The sequence below is a fragment of the Macaca fascicularis genome, chromosome 2 (genome assembly GCF_037993035.2).
Source record: "Macaca fascicularis isolate 582-1 chromosome 2, T2T-MFA8v1.1".
Classification (NCBI taxonomy): Eukaryota; Metazoa; Chordata; class Mammalia; order Primates; family Cercopithecidae; genus Macaca; species Macaca fascicularis.
Window position 1 is genome coordinate 24,359,081 of NC_088376.1, and position 20,456 is coordinate 24,379,536.

A 20,456-nucleotide genomic window follows, 5' to 3' on the forward strand; every position below is an offset into this window, starting at 1 on the left:
CGGAGTGCAGCGGTTACAGTGAGTGCACAGCTCATTGTACAGCCTCAAACCACCAAACCCAGCTAATTCTGAAATCTTTTAATAGAGACAAGGGCTCACTATGTTGCACAGGCTGGTCTTGAACTCCTGGCCTCAAGCAATCCTCCCACCTTGGCCTCCCAAACAGCTGGGATTACAGGGATGAGACACCATGCTCTGCCTGAACTCCCTTTTAGACAAAGCTAAAGCACCTTCTAATTGATATACTGCTCCTTCAGTAAGACTGAAGACAGAAAGTATTCATTCTCTTCATGATTTATTTTTGTTTCTCATGCTTTCCATTATATACTGCTTCCTGAACTCTTAGAACTTAGCACAGATTCTATACCAGGGTTTCACAAAACAGTGCAATTGCAAATACAAAGGAGTGTTCATAACAGCTTTATACATAATAACGAAACTGGAAACAATCCAGATGTCCATTCAATAGGAGTATGGATAAACCATGATACATCTGTACAATGGAACATGACTTGCAATGACAAGGAACAAACTGCCAATACATGAATGACATGAATGAACCTCAAAAACATTATGCTGGGTGAAGAAGCCTGACACAGAAGAGAACTGTTAGTCCAGCTCCTGCTGCTATAACAAAATAGTGCAAACTGGGTAATTTATAAAGAAGTTTACTGAGCTTATGTTCTGGAGACTAGAAAGTCCTAGATTAAGGGGCCATATCTGGTAAGGGCCTTCTTGCTGCATCATAACAGAAGGGTGAGCAAGCACGTGAAACAGAGAGAGGAAATCAGGCCAAACTCACCCTTCACAGGAACCCAATCCCGCTATAATCCATTCAAAGAGGCAGAGCCTTCATGGCCTAATCACTCATTTTTTAAATTTTATTTAGTTTTTTTTTTTTGAGACGGAGTCTCACTCTATTGCCCAGGCTGAAGTGCAGCGGCATGATCTCAGCTCACTGCAACCTCTGCTTCCTGAGTTCAAGTGATTCTCCTGCCTCAGCCTCCCCAGTAGCCGGAATTACAGGCACGCACCACCACGCCTCACTAATTTTTATATTTTTAGTAGAGACAGTGTTTCACCATGTTGGCCAGGGTGGTCTCAAACTCCTGACCTCAGGTGATCCGCCCACCTCGGCCTCCCAAAGTGCTGGGATTATAGGCATGAGCCACCACACCAGGCCTAATCACCTCTTCTTTTTTGTGTGTGTGTGTGAGATGGAGTTTCACTCTTGCTGCCTCTCTGCTCACCAAAACCTCCGCCTCCTGGGCTCAAGCGATTCTCCTGCCTCAGCCTCCCGAGTAGCTGGGATTACAGGCATGTGCCACCGCACCTGGCTAATTTTGCATTTTTAGTAGAGATGGGGTTTCTCCATGTTGGTCAGGCTGGTCTTGAACTTCTGACCTCAGGTGATCCACCCACCTCAGCCTCCCAAAGTGCCGGGATTATGGCCATGAGTTCATACACCTGGCACTAATCACCTCTTAAAGGCCCCAGCTCTTAGTACTATTACAATGGCAATTAAATTTCTACGTGAATTTTACTGGAGAAAGTCAAGCCATAGCAAGTACATTCCACAATGATTCCTTTATACAAAGTTTTAGGGCAGGCTATTCTAATCTATGATGAAAAAGCAATTACTTAGTATATGTATCAGGCTTCACCGCAGAGGGTCTTTGAATACATTTCCCTCAGTCTTACATCCACTGTAAGTATTTTATCCTTTTTACATGAGAGAAAAATGTATTGGGGCTGGTGGAAGATAACATTAAATTCCTCTTATGTATTGAATCTTTGACTAGGATCCAAAGCTTCCCCTTTTCTTACTCCCAAACAATCCCATAAATGAGTATTAGCTCCACATATGTACAGATCAAAGCAAACTTACCAAAACCCACTCTGCCAAGGAGGAGACTCCAAGCCCAGTTATGAATACAGTTAAGAGCAGGCTCTGGAGCTCAAATGCCTGAGTTTGCAGCCCAGCCCTTATTTAGTAACTGTGTAACCTTGAGTAAGTTCTTAAAACTCTCTGAGCCTTAGTTTCTGTATCTAGAAAACAGAATTGCCTCTTGGGGTTAAGATCAAATGAATTAATGTATGAAAATAGTGCTACAGTGGTAAATGTTTAACAACCAGCTCTCTGGGGAGGAAAAATGTGTGTATTTATTTAACTTTACTGAAAAGGCATACAGAGCACAATTTATAAAATGTACAATACTCTTTATTGTAAATTCCATATAACTAATTAATTCTCACAGAAAGCAATGTACTTGATTTCTGCCTAAATTGCATCTGACCAACAGGCACAGTTCTGGCATGAATGTAGACTGATATTTGAATGTATATTAACTAATGAAACAAAAACACAATAAAAACGATGTCAGAATTTGACTTAATGTGTGTGACTTCTTTGCTGAATTGTCAAACACTAGAATATTTCTTCAATTTTCTGTGCTATCCACAATGTTAACCGCTAGAGACATGACACACTTTTAAGTTTAATTTGTATTATTAACATTTTCCCCATCAGTTTCTCAAGTCTAGATAATCAACAAAGTAATAACACAAACCCTGATTTTCATGGTATTTGCAGATTTCCGTGGTATAAATAATCCCACCCTAGCCAATTCCGAGCTACCAAGTTGCCCTCACTAGCAAGAAAGAGATGTCCAGGAGTGTAACATTATAAAGTATTTCCACCATGCAGATAAACAACTAAGGTATTTAACCTCAAAACTGTAAATAACAGTCAAATACTTTGGAAGTAAATTTTGAGCATTGTCTTTTTAAAATACAATTCATTTCATAGAAAGCTTCATTTAATTGGTAATAATGGTTGAACCTATAACTGGCTCCCTGAATTCCTGGAAACAAGAATCAGACCTCAGGAGCCTTCACAACCAGCTCCAGCATATAAGGTCTACAACAGCAGTGCCTGGCAATTATCCTTCAAAATGCTGGGATTGGGAGCCATTGTGCTCCACATGCATAGAACTCCCCTAACACTATCTGAATTAGTTGGCCAGCTTTTCATGGAACCTCATTTTGCATTGGAATTTTTTTTTAATCCTGACACATAGATATTCAATAAATGTGTGCAATTAATAAGTGACTAGGCCAGGCGTAGTGGCTCATGCCTGTAATCCCAGCACTTTGGGAGGCTGAGGTAGGCCTCCCACTTGACGTCGGAAGTTCAAGACCAGCCTGGCCAACATGGTGAAACCCTGTCTCTACTAAAAATACAAAAATTAGCTGGGTGCAGTGGTGTGTGCCTGTAATCCCAACTACTCAGGAGGCTGAGGCAGGAGAATCACTTGAACTCGGGAGGTAGAGGTTTCAGTGAGCTGAGATTGAGCCACTGTACTCTAGCCTGAGCGACACAGCGAGACTCTGTCTCAAAAAATAACAATAGTAATAATAAGTGACTAAACCATTAGTCCATGCACTGAAAATCTGATCAGATAAAACAGCTTAGGAAAACAGCAGCCATAGTAGGGAACAAAAAGTTGATCAAGACAATGAAAGTAGGTAGGTGCTCTCCACTTTGGAAACGACCCTAACTGCATTTAACTGCAGAACTTGAACAGGAAATTAAACAGCTATTGCAGGGGGAGAAAACAGATAAGTATTTATAAGCAAAGCAACAAAATAATAGGGGGAAAACTGCTGAAGTTAAGGTGTTGAGAGCAATATGAGACAATAGAAAATAAAAAAATACAGAACTGACTTCAGAGACTTTTAGAAGATCGTATTTGACTCTGTAGGCTCCAGTAGAAAAAATAGGGGGAAAAATTTTAGGAACACTATACTCACCTGTGGATTTTGTTTTTGAGTCATTTTAAAAACACTGATCCGACCCGTCAGCAACTTGCATTAAAAAGTATGGGAAATGCTAACTTTGAGCATTGAGAGCATGTTTACATTCTGGAGAATGTGCCCCATATTAAAGCAAATGGAGAAATTCTGAGCTTCCTCCAAGACCTCCCTTTAGGGCTCCTCTACGCACTGCATTCAGTGTTGTTGTAAGTGGATTTTGTACTCTGGTGTCAAAAATCACCCCACAGCATCCAACTCTTACACAGTGAAGAGCAACACTGATGTGGCTACTAAAACACATGCCACAGCTGTTTCTAAGCTTTTACATAGACAGAGAATAAAAAAATCAAACATAACAAATTTTAACACAGGCCCAATCTAGTGTAAAACTAAAACCAGATCTGTGAAGTGATTATCTTTATTCCTGCATTCACAGACAGCATTCCTCAATTTCAGAAGGAATTTAATCCATTTTGTTTTCCATCAACCACACATTTACTTGGAGCTTGCTTATTAAACTGCACAAAGAAGAGGACAAAATAAAATCCAAATTTGTGCAATAATCCACTGAATTCGATAAACATCCTGACCAACACCTAAAGTGGGTATAAGGTTAGCAAGGTTTTATCTCCTAAAAGCTCTTTCCTAAGAGTCCCAACAAGTGCCCAGCACAGAAAAAAAAATGGCAAAGGGGTTATTTAAGGAAGAAAGTTGGATGAAAATGGCATCCCATTAAACCCTTCCTTCACAATGCTCACTGCCTCACTGCAGAACAGGACTGACATAGAGACACCGCAGTAATCTTGTTTAACCCAGCATTTCCAAACTTACTTGATCAAGTAGCCCATTTTTCCCACCTAACATCAATTAATATCCACAGAAACAGCGGATTTTTTTTTTTTTTTTTTTAAGACGGAGTTTCGCTCTTGTCGCCCAGGCTGGAGTTCAACGGCACGATCTCGGCTCACCCCAACCTCCGCCTCCCGGGTTCAAGCGATTCTCCTGCCTCGGCCTCCCAAGTAGTTGGGATTACAGGCGTGCGCCACCACGCCTGGCTAATTGTCGTATTTTTAGTAGAGACAGGGTTTCACCATCTTGGCCAGGCTGGTCTCAGACTCCTGACCTCATGATCCACCAGCCTCGGCCTCCCAAAGTGCTGGGATTACAGGCGCTAGCCACCGCGCCTGGCCAACATAGTGGATATTTATGGCAGAAGCTGCTCCAGACAGCCCATGGCTGCATCACACCAGCTGCAGCAAGGAGGTGCCTCCAGAGCTGCATGCTCCATAAAGCCGGTGGGAGGCCCACCCATCTGGGTGCATTTGCAGCCGCCCAAACATCCCTGCATTGTTTTTGCTGTTGTTTTTTGAGACGGAGTCTCCCTCAGTTGCACAAGCCGGAGTGTGGTGGTGCAATCTCGGCTCACTGAAGCGTCCTCCTCTGGGGTTCAAGCACCCTGCACTCTTGGGGGCATGAAGGCCCCCCACTGCCCCTGCCCTCACAGGCTCACAAGTCCCTGTTCCCACTGCCTGGCTTCCCCCTGCTATTGGCACCCACTCTGACTTTGGAGCAAAGTTGGGGCCAAACCCTGGGGTCATGAACAGCAGCAAGAGGCAGACGGGTTCCTGGGCGGAAGGAGGCGGGTCCCCAGTGAGGCCCCACCTTCAGGGCCTGAAGGCTGAGGACTGAGCCGCCAGCCCTGTGGACCCGAGTAGAAACTTGTGGTGCCTTTTCCAGGTCCGCCCATGGCTGCCCATGGACCAATCAGCGTGCACTTCCTCCTCTCTGAGGCCCACAAAATCCCTAGGCTGTCAGAGCTGGGGAAGAGGTAGGGATGACCAGCTGCAGAGAGGATCTACCCACTCCAGGGCCTCCTCTCTGCTGAGAGGATGGGAAGACCAAGGGATGGCCAGCTGTAGAGAAGAACTACCTTCTCTGCTGAGAGCTGCAGAGACGACAGGACGACCTGCCAGCAGAGAGGAGCCACCCACTCTAGGACCTTCCCTCTGCTGAGAGCTCCAGAGTGGGACGACAACCTGCCCACAGCAAGGTGCTTCCCACTCCAGGGTCTCCTCTCTGCTAGGCCTAAACACTCATTGGGATACCCTGGCTACAGAAAGGAGCTGCCCACTGCAGGTCCCCTGAGTTATTCTATCACTCAACAAAGCTGTTCTTCATCTTACCCTCCACTTGTCTGTGTACCCTCATCCTTCCTGGTTGCAAGACAAGAACTTGGGACCCACTGAATGGCAAAGCTAAAAGTTGTAACACAAACAGGGTTGAAACATGCCCCTTGCTCACCACGCTGTGGGCCAAGGACAGAAAAGCTGCAGCCAGCCCTTCAGGGATCTCACACCTGGGAGCTCCCCAAGCCAAGGCTGTGATTCCCTCTTTGGGGCCCTGTGGTTCCTGGCATCTTCAGCCTTCCGGCCACCACTGCATTCCCTGGTGCCAGCTGGGAAAGCTGCTTATGGTGTGCCTGGTCCAGCTGCAGCCTCGCAGAGAGCTGGCACCTGGAGATGTCCACCGCGTGGCAGCAGCTGACTTGTCTGCACAGTAGCTGGACGCCACACTGGCTCACACACGCCTTGATGCTCCATGCCTGACTCAGTCTCCCTTGGAGGCGTGGGATCCGGGCCAGTAGCGTTAGCTGAGTACAGCCTGCCAGGCCAAGTGGGTGAAACAAGCCCAGTGGGCCCGAGCAAATCTCAGGCAAAGGTGCCACCAGCCACAGGTTTCCAGCCAGAAAAGCAACACTCCCAAGATTGCCTAACAATATTACTGCAGACAATGCAGATTTAAATAGTATCTTAATTTTGCCAACATGGGAACAGACAGGAAAGGAAAAAGAGGTTAGTAGTCTTGCTGAGGCACCCTACCCCATTCATGGCCAAGGGTGATTTCTGGTTCTATCAAGTACCCCATTCCTCTCTCACATCTCCTTCCTAGAAAGACTACCTTATTACACACAACGAACTGTTACTCAGTTGGCATTATAGAAAATAGCAACAGTCCTTGCCGGAATCTCTAAACCCTAAAATCTTTTTTTAAGCCCTTTGTGTGTGTATATACACATACATATATATACATATATGTATATGTGTATATACATATATATACATATATGTATATGTGTATACACATATATATACACACACATATATATCTATATATACACACACACACTTTTCCCCAAGCTGAATCAGAGATTTACATAAAAGATCCTGCTATGCTCAGGGGAAAGATACTTGTAGTGAGTTAAATTATAGTTTTACAAAAATGGCAAGGTAGATTAGACACCAAACACCACAGTTGGTTAGAAATATTTATTATCCCCTCCCCCCACATACAGATTCTCAGAAACATGAAGATATTATCCATGTCCTCATCAATTACAGTTTGTAGAAAATAAACTTAACTCATATCCCATCAACAATGTATTTCTATCATTTTTTAAACAATAGCCATTTCATTTTTCCATGTTAGTTCCAGAATAGCTTCAAGTTTTATCTTTTGGATCGAATCAAGTCAATCTTTTTTTATAGGTAATAGTTTCCTGACAGATCCCCTCCCCCCAACCCCTAAAAAAATTCTATATCCTAAGTGATAAACTCTTCTTGTACATTCAGCAAACTTTATATTGGAAAAGAAAAAGAGTAATTGAGATAGGTATTTACTTTCGTGCACAGTAATAAATCTAGCTGAGCTGCTACACCTTGCTTTGCAAAGATGTTTACATAAAATAAATCATCTCTTATCAAGTTTACAATGGTAATTTCTTGAAATGTAGATATGAAAGCTATACACTTAATCCACTGAAATTTCCTTCTAATTTTTAAATCTGTAATTAAACCATCACCATAAGAACAAGCTTCATCCCAAGATGTTTCCCCTTTTCCCCTCAGCTATTTCTATCAACTTGAATCCTCTCTCAGATCATGTAAAGAGATACATTAAAAGCACAAGAAAAAAAATGTTTTAGCTTGCTGACATAATGCCCTTAAGTTTGCTGACATAATGCCCACATTTTAACTTTAAAATGTAAAATCAAAGTTAAAGCATCACTTAATTCATACAGTACATTATTAATCAACAGTGTCCCACCAACTCGGAAGTTTCCTAAATTGGCTGTCTTCTCTGCATTTAGTACATTTATAACCAATGACTCAATCAAAGAATGTGCTTGTAATAGGTTGCTGGTTTAATTTTAGAATCAGAAGTTTCATATTGGGCTACTTTCAAATATAGAAAAGCTATGAGTGACATATGAACTATTAATTTTGTTTCCCATTACCTACAGGAGGAATTTATTCAAATAAAATTTTACAAGACAAAATGCAAATCTATATACCTATATAGAGATGTATATATGTATATATTGAACCTAACTAAAGTTTTATAAGCAATACTAACATAGTTCTGGTTACACATTCCTAAAGACTTAATTGTTTTAAAGATACATGTTATAAAGAGGCTTATGCAAAAGGCAAAAATTAAGAATCAACATGATCTTTGAGGTTTTCAATATTACTTCAAAAAGCTGTTTCTATCCCCCATAGAAGAAAACTATGCATTTGTTTATCTTAGGAAAAAAAAATTATAAAAAGATAATGCTATCATGTAAAGATTCACAAAAACTATACTGTATATCCCATAAGAGTTATACCTACTTAAGGTAAATCACAATTATGGTTTATATTGTATTACAGACATCACCATTGCCTTTCCTCTTTAATAATGAGAGGGTTTAACTTTTTTTTAACTTACTTAACTAGTGCCACAGTAAATCAAGTCCCAGTAGCAACAAGTTAAACAAGATTACAAAATAAGGCATTCTGCTCACACGTCAGGAAAGTAACAGGCTTAGTACAGTAAAGCAGGCTCTTATCGTTTTTACAATTTTATATAATCCAAACATTATATAGAAGGCATTCTTTACTAAAAAATCCAATTAATTGCTGTTTTCCAGGGAAACAGAAAAACATACATAAAATCCTCAACTTTGGCTATTTCTCCTACTACCATAAACAGATGCTGATCTTATCTATTTAATCAAGTCCACTATTAGAAATGTGGATAAAATGTTTTTGACTATACCATTTCTAAGCCTGTAGGTCACACACTAGATGATTTTTCAAATTATAAGTTAAATCTAATATGACAAAATCCCTGTAGTGTTATTTAGGAAAAAAGAAGTGGACTCAGAACATACATACGCGCGCACACACACACGCCATCATATTAAACAGTTTCTTTAAACATTAAATAGTTCTTCTGACAGAATAAAAATTCTTTAACATCAAGCTGCAGCATGTGTATAAGGGGCAGCAATGCAACCTTTTTCAGCACAAGATAAGAATATGAATCAACTTTTAAACAACTAGTACCCTGAACCAAAGATTTTGCCAAAGATGAACTCTAATAAAATACATGGGTTTTTTTTGTCGTGGAAATTTGGACTCAATTGCCTGTTGCACTTTTACATTAAGTGTTGCTTAAATAAACAAAAATAGAGCATAAATTCAATGTTCTACTGTCTAAACATTTTAAAGCAATGGTTATGCCATCATCAACAGGTAAAATGCACCTAATTTGGGTCTTTTGACACCTCTTGTTTTAAGTTTACTGTATGATAAAGTTCTTCACAGTTTAAAATATTGTGAAGAAACATATTTATGTTTAACTATATTCACATACATATTATGTACATGTACTATGTCTTTGTTATACCCATAAACTTCGAGTATGTGTGTATCAGTAGGATACCCCACACATATGCAGGAACCCTGAATAATATGGTTGGTGTGGACTGTGAAATGATTTCCCAGAAAGGCTTAGAAAGAAGAAAAGAATGTTGTTATGAATAATTATAATAACAAAAAATTTTACCTTATTTACATAGTGCCTATCTCCCAAGAGGTAAATATGCTTTACAGACATTTTTTAGTAACTCTATGAGGTGGGGCATTGGGGACACTATCAATTCTCATTTTCCACAAGCAAGTAAACTACTCAGGACCACACACTTTAACAGTGGTAGAGTAAAATACAGACATGGAGATCTCCTAAATCCCAAAGTCTCCAATTACCAGATCAAATAGTCTTGTGGTAGTAATAAGATTTCCATCATTCAACAGAACTCCTACCACAAAGGATTAATTCCTAAGTCCTCATACACTTGTGATTGTGCGTCATATTTATACCACAGGGAGATCAAAATGGTTTTTGGTTTTGGCAGATGAAAAAGTCTAACATTCAGTGTGATTATACTTCAGTGTAACTTCTCCAGTTTAAGTGCGACACAGCTGATTGGTCTGTCAGGGAGATGCGGTCAACGTCTAATCATGGCTGAAGAGTTCTCAATCCAAACAGCTATTGCATGATTACAGAGATAGCCTACAATCTTTTATTGTCTTAAAGGTCTTTTCTATCTCCACATATGGTATACACATATAAATAAGCATTTTAGCACAAAATGTACAGTTACCATCAGTTCATGTTTAAATAAACAAAGGCCTTAAGGGTGAACTTTAAAGGCCAAGAGCTCCTCAGAGTGCATGTTGTTTAAAGATCGAAGATCTGGCAACTTTAGAAGCAGTTTTGTAAAAATAGAGGCCTCATTTGGATGGTTTTTCATTATTAAGGTCCTTAGTGCACGAATGAGAGTTTCCTGCAAAGCCTCCACAGAGTTGACGTTTTCTATTCCAGATCGATCTAAGAGAGATCAGGAATAGGGAAATATGAAAGACAGGATAAATTATTAACATTAAATATAAATAAAATTCTTGCTCATCAGTGTCACTAATGAATAGAAAACAAGGTTTTATACATTTGAATAAAGGCAAAAGTTGACAAATTTCTCAAAATCTCAGTAACAAGTCGTTAGCTAGTTACTATATATTATAAAGCATATATATCACAAAAAACATTGATAAATCAAAATTCTTTACTGCTTAAGAATTTTTATTCACAAAAACAGAGGTTCTGACTTTTTAAAATTAGATGTCATCTGATTTCAACTGCTTCTAATTAGCAAAATAAAATAATGTAGTATATAAACATATTTTCAATACATATGGAATATACTTCCATTTGTATGTCACCACGTGTGGTAGGCAGTCCCTAAAATGGCCTCCAATGATCCCCTCATCCTGGTATTCACACCCTTGTGCAATCTCCTCCTATTAAGTGGACCGAGACTTACTAAATTCTAATGAAAAAAAGTATGGCAAGAGTGATAGGATGTCAGTTCTGAGATTAGCTTATGAGAAACTGTGGCCTCCATCTTAGGTACACTCTCGCTCACTTACTCTGAGAAAAACCGCTGCCATGCTGTGAGCCACCCTGTGGAGAGGCCCACCCACATGGCAAGGAACTAAGAGTGGGCTCTAGCCAACAGTCAGCAAGGAACTGAGGTGCTCAGTCCAACAGCTTGCAAGGAACTGAATCTTGCCGATAACTACATACAAGTGAAAGTAGATCCTTCCCTACTCAAGCCTTCATATGAGACCACAGCCCTGTCCTCAACTTAACCTCCTAAGAAACCCTGAGTCAGAGGCACGTATCATATCCTATCTCTCATATCATCTTAACTCTCAAAAACTGTGAGATTAAATGTTTGCATTTGCAAGCCCCCGAATTTTGGGACAATTTGTGATGCAGTTATAGGTAACTAATACACTATGCAACTTTATTGCTATGTTACCCTACATTCACTTTCATTTAGCATATTGTGTTTATTAAATTTCTCATACAATATGTTAATAAACCAGTCATTTGGCATAAGCCTGCAATAAAGTATCTTAAAATTAGGCAAACCTATATAAGTCACCCATAGACTTTTTCATCAGCAAAAGTATTTCTTTCCCTTTTTAACAGGAGGCAGGAGTACACAAAAATATTCAGTGGTCCCCCAGATGGGAGGTTGTAATTAACAAGAAAAAGACTTCTAACTTCTACAAGGAAGCAAAACTTCTGGCCATTCATTCCCTTTCGTTTTTTAACAAGGATATTGAGGAGGTCTTCCATTATAAGTGGTAGCTGAAAAAGGTCATTTGCAATGCAAGCACTTAAAACAAGGACTAAAATTTAATAGTAAAGGGCAAAAAAAGAAAGGTTTGATTAAATGCAGAAAAATGATAAAAAATAAGTTTATCTTTTTTTTTTTTTTTTTTTTGAGATGGAGTCTTGCTCTGTTACCCAGGCTAGAGTGCAGTGGCGTGATCTCGGCTCACCACAACCTCCACCTCCCAAGTTCAAGCAATTCTCTGCCTCAGCCTCCTGAGTAGCTGGGATTACAGGCGCCCACCACCACACCCGGCTCATTTTTATATTTTTAGTTTCACCATCTTGGCTAGGCTGGCCTTCAACTCCTGACCTCATGAGCCACCCGCCTTGGCCTCCCAAAGTGCTGGAATTACAGGCATGAGCCACTGCACCTGGCCAGTTTATCTTATATTTAACAAAATTTGAATATTATAACTATGTGCTAATTCTTTCTTGGAAAAAAAGGCCAGGCATGGTGGCTTCCACCTGGAACTCCGAGGCAGGAGAATGGCTTGAGCTTAGGAGTTTGAGATCAGCCTGAGCAACATAGTGAGACTTTAGTCTCTACTAAAAAAAAAGTTAATTGAATGTGCATGATGACACATGCCTATAGTCCCAGCTACTTGGGTGGCTGAGGTGGGAGGATCACTTAAACCCAGGTCAAGGTTGCAGTGATCCATGATCATTCCACTGCACTCCAGTCTGGGTGACTCAAAAAACAAAAAGAATGTTGGGGCAGGACGTGGTGGCTCATTCCTGTAATCCTAGCACTTTGGGAGGCCAAGGCAGGTAGATCACCTGAAGTCAGGAGTTCGAGACCAGCATGGCCAACATGGTGAAACCTCGTCTCTACTAAAAATACAAAATTTAGCCAGGCATGGTGATTGGCATCTGTAATCCCAGCTACTTGGAAGGCTGAGGCACGAGAATCGCTTGAACCCAGGGGATAGAGGTTGCAGTGAGTCAAGATCATGCCACTGCACTCCAGCCTGGGTGACGGAGTAAGATCTTGTCTCAAAAAAAAAAAAAAAAACGTTGCATATTGGTTTGTGGGGGGAGGGGGAGGGTCACAATGTTTCAGACAAAACTACTGGCAGAGATCTCTTTCTCTTGACATTTAACTTTGGCCAATCATAAGTTATCTTTATAAAAATAAAGCCTTCAGTAATGCTTTGAAGAGTCTCTCTTGCCTTTGATAGTCAAGTAATTGTTTTTTTTAAATAACCTCCTTTCACTTGATGAAATCGTTTGCCAAACATTTATTAAATATATGTACTGGTTACTGTTCTAAGGTGCTTGAAAATCAGCAGTGAACAAAACCAGAAATCCTTTAAGGAGCTTACATTCTGACAGAACAAAATAGTCATGTGCCACATAACAACGTTTCAGTTAATGGCAGACCACATATAAAAGGGTGGTCCCATGAAATTATAACGTTGCTGAAAAATTCCTATCGCCTAGTGACATTGCAGCTTTTGTCATAACATCATAGCACAACACATAACACGTTTATAGTGATGCTGGCGTAAGCAAACCTATTACACTTAATAATAGTAAACAACTATATTACTGATTTAAGTATTTACTATACTATACTTTTTATCATTATTTTACAGTATAGTCCTTCTACTTTATTTTTTGTTATTTTTTGAGAACTCCTGACCTCAAATGATCCACCAGCCTGGGCCTCCCCAAGTGCTGGGATTACAGACATGAGCCACCTCGCCCATCCCTTCTACTCAAAAAAAAAAAAAAAGGTAACTGTAGAGCAGCCTCAGGCAGGTCCTTCAGGAGATATTCCTGAAGAATGCACTGTTATCATAGAAATATAGAAGGTGATAGATGGTGACAGCTCCATGCATATTACTGCTCCTGAAGACCTTCCAGTAGAACAACACATAGAGGTGGAAGACCGTGATATTGATGATGCTGAGCCTGTGTAGGGCTAAGCTAATGTGTGTGTCTGTCACAGTTTTTAACAATAAAGTTTAAGAAGTAAAAAAATAAATTATAAATAGAAAAAAGCACATAGAATAAGGATATAAAGAAAATATTTTTGTATAGCTGTACTATGTATTGTTTTTAAGCCAAGTGTTATTACAAGACTCAAAAAGCTTTTAAAAATTTAAGTTTATAAACTAAAACGGAGTAAGCTAGGGTTAATTTATTACTGAAGAAAAAAACTTTCAATAAATGTAGTGTACCCTAAGTGTTCAGTGTTTATTAGGTCTATAGTCATGTATGGTAATATCCTAGGCCCTCACATGCCCTCATCATTCACTCACTCATTCATCCAGAGCAACTTTCAGTCCTGTAAGCTGCATTCATGGTAAATGCCCTACACAAGTATACCAGCTTTTATCTTTCATATCTATTGTTACTGTACCTTTTCTTTGTTTAGATATGTTTAGACACACACATACTTATTATGTTACAAACTGCCTACAGTACTCAGCACAGTAACATGGTGTACAGGTTTGCAGCCTAGTAACAATAGGCTATACCATAAAACCTAGGTGTGTAGTAGGAAATACCATCTAGGTTTATATAAGTACACTCTATGATGTTCACACCATGACAAAATTGCCTAACAATGCGTTTCTCAGAACATATTTACGTCATTAAGTGACACGTAACTCTGGTTTCACTCATATGATTAGTAATTTATAATACCGAAAACTGAGAAAGAATGACAGTAATTCTCACAAACAAAATAATCTAGATGGGCAAAGAAAGAAACAACTGATAAGTGGCGAAGATACCTGAGTGGGAACTAGTATTATTAGTAGTTAGTTGGACAGGTGTAGGAAGTCACACAAAAAATTTAAAAATGTTTTTAAGTCGTTGGTCTTTCAGTGGCTATTTTGTGTTTACATGACCTATGCTTTGTTATACAACTCACAACTTCAGGGAAATCGATGCCTACATCTAAAACCATAGACTGTATTAAATTTTTCTAAAGTCTCAATTTCTAAAACCATGGTTTTTAAGATTTCCAGGCCAAAGAACCTAAGGTACAAACCTGGTTGGATGGTAAATAATCTTCTGGAGACTATAATGTTAAGAGTACACATGTTGAAGTGGAAATTCATCTTCTAAATGGTGCACTAAATGCTACACTAGTACTGTAGAGTTTAACTTATTACATATCTATCTTCTCTCTCCTTTGCTGGTTCTTCATCACACTCCCAAGCTTGTACTCCTCACCAAATATTCTATTTATTTTCACTTCCTACACGATGAAAGTCAAACCTTCAACAAAAATCTCTATGAAGACAACTAAAATCTGTATGTAAATGAGCCTTGACCTCACACCTACATGCCAGTCCTTAACCTTCAACTGGAAGTAACTGCTGTTACTTTAAACAACCTGAAAAGAAACTTACCTTCCAGGTATAATCCCCCTTCCATGATATCGGGATTCTTCCAATCTTACAGGCAAACATCATGTTTGAGATTTTTCTCCCCCTTGGCAGCTAGAGCTATTCTGTTAACAAGTAGTATAATGGAAAGGCTTTGAAGCCAGACTAATGGGAGTTCAAATACTTGCTTAGCCAGTAATTAAAAATGGACGTTGGGTAAATTACTTAATCCCTCTCTTCCTCAAATCCCTTATCTGTATAACTGTGAATAACATGTCCCAGCTCACAGGGATCTACTGTGAGGATAAAATTATATAATGATACATAGAAATTAGCATTTCGTCTGACAACCCCAAAACAACAGAAGACAACTATACATTCCCAAAAAGAAAAAGCTATTTTAAAGATTAAAGCAAACTATGTTACTTAATTCTAAACAATTAATAGAGAACTGAAATAAACTATCCATTCATTCCCTGATACAAGGAACATCACCCTTCAAGGTGCAGAGGTTTGGAGAAGAGGTTTCCATTATTCTTTACCATTTCAACCTCACTGTGTGAACACTGTAAGTAGTATTTACACAATCATAATACTATAAATGCTGACTTCTGACTTTTCAACTTTGGGAATCAACTGATCAAACCACGACAAACAGTTATAGAACAAGATATAAATGTTTTAATTGACTACATAAAAGAAATGTTACAGCAAAGTCAGAGTACAGAGAAAAAACAGTGTCTTTGAACAATGAAGAGATTCTATCTAAACTATCCAAAAGATTATATATAAGGTCAAAAATTGTGAGTATATTAAAATTACAAATAAAATCTTTAAAGTAAATTACAAAATAAAACATAAGAAAATTGAGAGGGAAAAGGATACTTTTATTTATAAGTTATACTTACTAAATAAAAAGAGGTATTGGCATATTGGCTGGGCATGGTGGCTCACACCTGTAATCCAATACTTTGGAAGGACAAGGAGGGTGGATCACCTGAGGTCAGGAGTTCAAGACCAGCTTGGCCAACATGGCAAACCCCCGTTTCTACTAAAAATGCAAAAATTAGCTGAGCATGGTGGTGGGCACCTGTAATCCCAGCTACCTGGGACGCGGAGGTTGCAGTGAGCTGAGATCATTGCACTCCAGCCTGGGCGACAAGAGTAAGACTCCGTCTCAAAAACAAAAAAAGAAAGATATACAGATATAAGCATTGTATTCAGAGTTGGGTGGTCAACAACCAGAAATTAAAAAGAAGGATGTTAAGAAATCCAGTTTTCTGAGGAATCAGGCTGGCAGTAGAGGAAAGAAGCAGAGACTTTTCATTTTAAACTCTTCTGTAGCTTTTGAATTTTATTTTCCTGCCTAGAAACTGCTTAAAAACAGCTAGTAATTTATGCTGCTGTTTGGCTGGGCACAGTGGCTCATGCCTGTAACCCCAGCACTTTGGGAGGCCGAGGCGGGCAGATCACCTGAGGTTGGGAGTTCGAGACCAGCCTGACCAACATGGAGAAACCCCGTGTCTACTAAAAATACAAAATTAGCCAGGCGTGGTGGCACATGCCTGTAATCCCAGCTACTCTGGAGGCTGAGGCATGGGAACTGCTTGAACCTGGGAGTGGGAGGTTGTGGTGAGCAGAGATCAAGCCATTGCACTCCAGTCTGGGTTACAAGAGTGAAACTCCATCTCCAAAACAAACAAACAAACAAACAACAACAAAAAAAGCTAGTAATTTTTAAGTGGTAAGGATTAAAATTTTACATGAAACTTCAAAAATGTGTACTTGTATATGTTCATATAGTGACCTAACAAAAAAGAGAATGCACTGTATTCTTTTACAATCACTCTTTTGCACTTAATATTTCCATTTTTAAAATATATCCTACATAAACAAATAGGTGAATGGATAGATGGATAGGTAAATGGATAAAGACGCCCAATATTAATAGTGATCTTTTCTGGTAGTGATATTATAACCTTTTTTTTTCCATTTTAATATTTTCTACACTTTCAAAGAACCCATATTAAATTTATAATCAGAAAAAAAAGGCTTTTTCAAAAACAGATTAAATCAAACTAAATATCATGCTCCTAGAGAAAATATAAATGAAATAACAAGGTTCCTGGCATAGAGAGTTTCCCTCTACCCCTCTGCTGTCATTTCTTTCTCTGAACTACCTCTGGGATGTTGGCCCTGCTACTTCATCTCACCTGCCTTAATTTATTTGAGAAGAGCTCACCCCACTGCCTCATACCTGGTGTCTTTTCAAAAGCTTCTCAACCTAACTCTCTAGCACTAATAACTTACCTATCTAATCCACCCACCACAATAATAATGCAGAATTAATGCTAAATGTCACTTTGTTCAACCGGATCACTCTCCTACTTAAGAAGGTACACAGACTTTCTTCTGCTCCATATTTTGCTTAAAACCTCTCTGCTTAGTTCTCATAGCTGTTAGTCCATAAACTGGTGCTCCCCTAACTCTGAAGGCTTTTGTCCCCCTTCCTCCTTGATGTACACTCCAGGCTTTGGCCACCTAACCTTTCCCTGGCCCTATCTCGTACTCTCCCATGCATTTCCATCTCTTCTTCATTGGGAAAGCCTAATAATTCAACCTTCAAATTCCAGCTGCACTTCTATCTTTCCCCACAGAGCCTTTCAAGATGATTTCATCTTCCTTTCTACAACTCCAACTTACCTCAGTCAGAACTACACAGTTTAGTAGCATAAAGCTCTTTGTGTAGTTCCATCTCTCCAAATAGAATGAAAACACTTAGCAAGCTTGTGCCTTAAAGCTTTTTGTCTCTCCCTGAGCACCTAGTAGGTAAGGCATATTCATCAGATAATTTAACAAGTATTGATTATCTTTGGTTTCAAAATAATCGATTTATTAATCTGATGTCAACTCAAACCAATACTAATGACTTATCAAGAGATTCTGCAAATGATAGGTAAAATGCAAGAAGCATTTTAAGTTAGCAATAAAACAGATATCCCTTATTGACATATTCTTTCATACTACTCCCATGTTATACACACATTTTCAGTTATCCAGGTAGAGCTGGTCAGAAAAGGTAGCCAAATTATGTTACCAAATGGCATGTCTTTATTCTGCTGAGGTAAGGTCCTTAAAATTACACAAATAACTTGTTCTCTCTTTTTTTTTTTTTTTTTAAGACGGAGTCTCGTTCTGTCGCCCAAACTGGAGTGCAGAGGCGTGATCTCAGCTCACTGCAACCTCCGCCTGCCGGGTTCAAGCGATTCTCCTCCTGAGTAGCTGGGATTACAGGCATGTTCCACCATGCCCAGCTAATTTTTGTATTTTTAGTAGAGATGGGGTTTCACCATGTAGGCCAGGCTGGTCTCAAATTCTTGACCTCAGGTGATCTACCCGCCTCAGCCTCCCAAAGTGCTGGGATTACAGGCGTGAGCACCCACGCTCAGCCACGAACTTGTTCTCTTTAAAGAGCTACTAATTTATGGTTTTGTCACATAATCAGAGGCCATAACTTATAACTCTCACAATGCCTAGCACCGTGCCCTTTACACAGTAGGAAGCAAATGGGAAACAAAGTCATAATCAAATACTAAAAAATTTCCAACAAATGTTGGAAATAAAACGATACCTAAAAATAGCTGGCACTTACTTAGATATACCCAGGAAAGTGTCTCAATTTCCAATTTGTTATTGGGAGTAACAATCTCTGCCTTAATGGGTACTGTCTGAATCAAAACACTTTAGGTCAGAAATAACTGTAATGTTAATGCAAGATGGCAGGGACATTGGGAAACATCATAAATGACTCATATAAATAAACATTAAAAACTCAAAAATCTTGCTCACTCATTCAAATAGTGACTGAGTAGCTCTTCTATGCCAGACACCATACTAGGCTCACATGGTACAACCCATTCCTTTGACAGGATGAGGAAGGAATCCAAGACCCAAAAGAGTAAAGTTACTTACCCAAGTTACCCACAAAATTCAATGGCAGAGCTGGACTAAAGCCTAAAACTAATTCACATTTCTCTGCAACAAACCATACTAATACCTCTTGATACTTTTAATGTTTTCAAGTATCCCACATTGTATTTGAATAAAAACTGGAATTCATATTAGAACCACCTACCTGGAGATACATACTGTTCTAACAAATCCATGAAATAAAGATTTAGACTCATAAAAAAAAATTATGAACAAAAAGCTAAAGACTAACAGTGGTAAATACAAGGTCTAGATATAAGTACTACTTTATTCCTATAGCACTTTGACATGTATTGTTATAATGAAAAAATTAGTTACATAAAAATAACAGGGTCATACAACTTAGCATCTTCCTTAAGGCCTTATTCCCTCCATATAACTTTCTGGAACCTGTTAAATGCCACCTTCTCCTGAGTTGGTCACTATATGCTAGGTGTGGCACAATTTTGAACCAGCTTGCTTACCTGCAGACACCAGGACAACAGCTGTAAACAAACTCATCTCTTCATCACTAAGTTGGAGGGCATTTAGCTTCTCACTAAATTCAAACATAGAGTTTAGCAGATCCCCTGCTCCCATTGAGTGTAAATCATCCACACTATATTTCTTTCCACTTAAAAAGGTGACAGTACGTTCCTTTGCATCAAATAATGATGCAAACCGTACCATTAAAACCTGTAAAAGGAAAAAGAAATGTATTTGGAGAAGTCTAACAGCAATAATAAATAACTTAGTATTCAAGTCAGTTATGAATCATCCCACACATATAAAAGAAAGTTATCAAAGAAAAACAGGGTTTACTTTTACTCAAAGCCATTTTATTTTTTTGTTTTATTTTATTTTATTTTTAGACAGAGTTTCACTCTTGTGGACCGAGCAGGAGTGCAATGGCGTGATCTCGGCTCACTGCAACCTCCACCTCCCAGGTTCATGCAATTCTCCTGCCTCAGCCTCCCAAGTAGCTGGGATTACAGGTGCGTGCCACCACATCCAGCTAATTTTTGGTATTTTTAGTAGAAACAGGGTATCACCATGTCAGCAAGGCTGGTCTCAAACTCCTGACCTCAGGTGATCCACCGGCCTCGGCCTCCCAAAGTGCTGGGATTACAGGCGTGAGCCACCACGCCCAGTGATTTTATTTTTTGAGACGGAGTTTTCTTCTTGTCGCCCAGGCTGGAGTGCAGTGGTGCAATCTCGGCTCACTGCAACCTCTGCCTCCTGGGTTCAAGGATTCTCCTGCCT

The 20,456-nt window shown here is 39.4% G+C and overlaps 1 protein-coding gene across 3 annotated transcripts in view; it reads right to left on the reverse strand.

The window, feature by feature from the left end:
- Positions 1 to 7,128: 7,128 nt before the first annotated feature.
- Positions 7,129 to 20,456, reverse strand: part of NR1D2 (nuclear receptor subfamily 1 group D member 2) — a 36,318-nt gene continuing 22,990 nt past the window's right edge. For all 3 annotated transcript variants that reach the window (XM_074030895.1, XM_005545642.4, XM_045387032.3), the window contains 2 exons: positions 19,679 to 19,889; positions 7,129 to 10,530 (listed from right to left, as the gene is read on the reverse strand). In XM_074030895.1, coding sequence (XP_073886996.1) covers positions 10,334 to 10,530; positions 19,679 to 19,889 — 408 coding nt within the window. In that variant the 3' untranslated portion in view covers positions 7,129 to 10,333. The remainder of the gene's footprint in view (positions 10,531 to 19,678; positions 19,890 to 20,456) is intronic.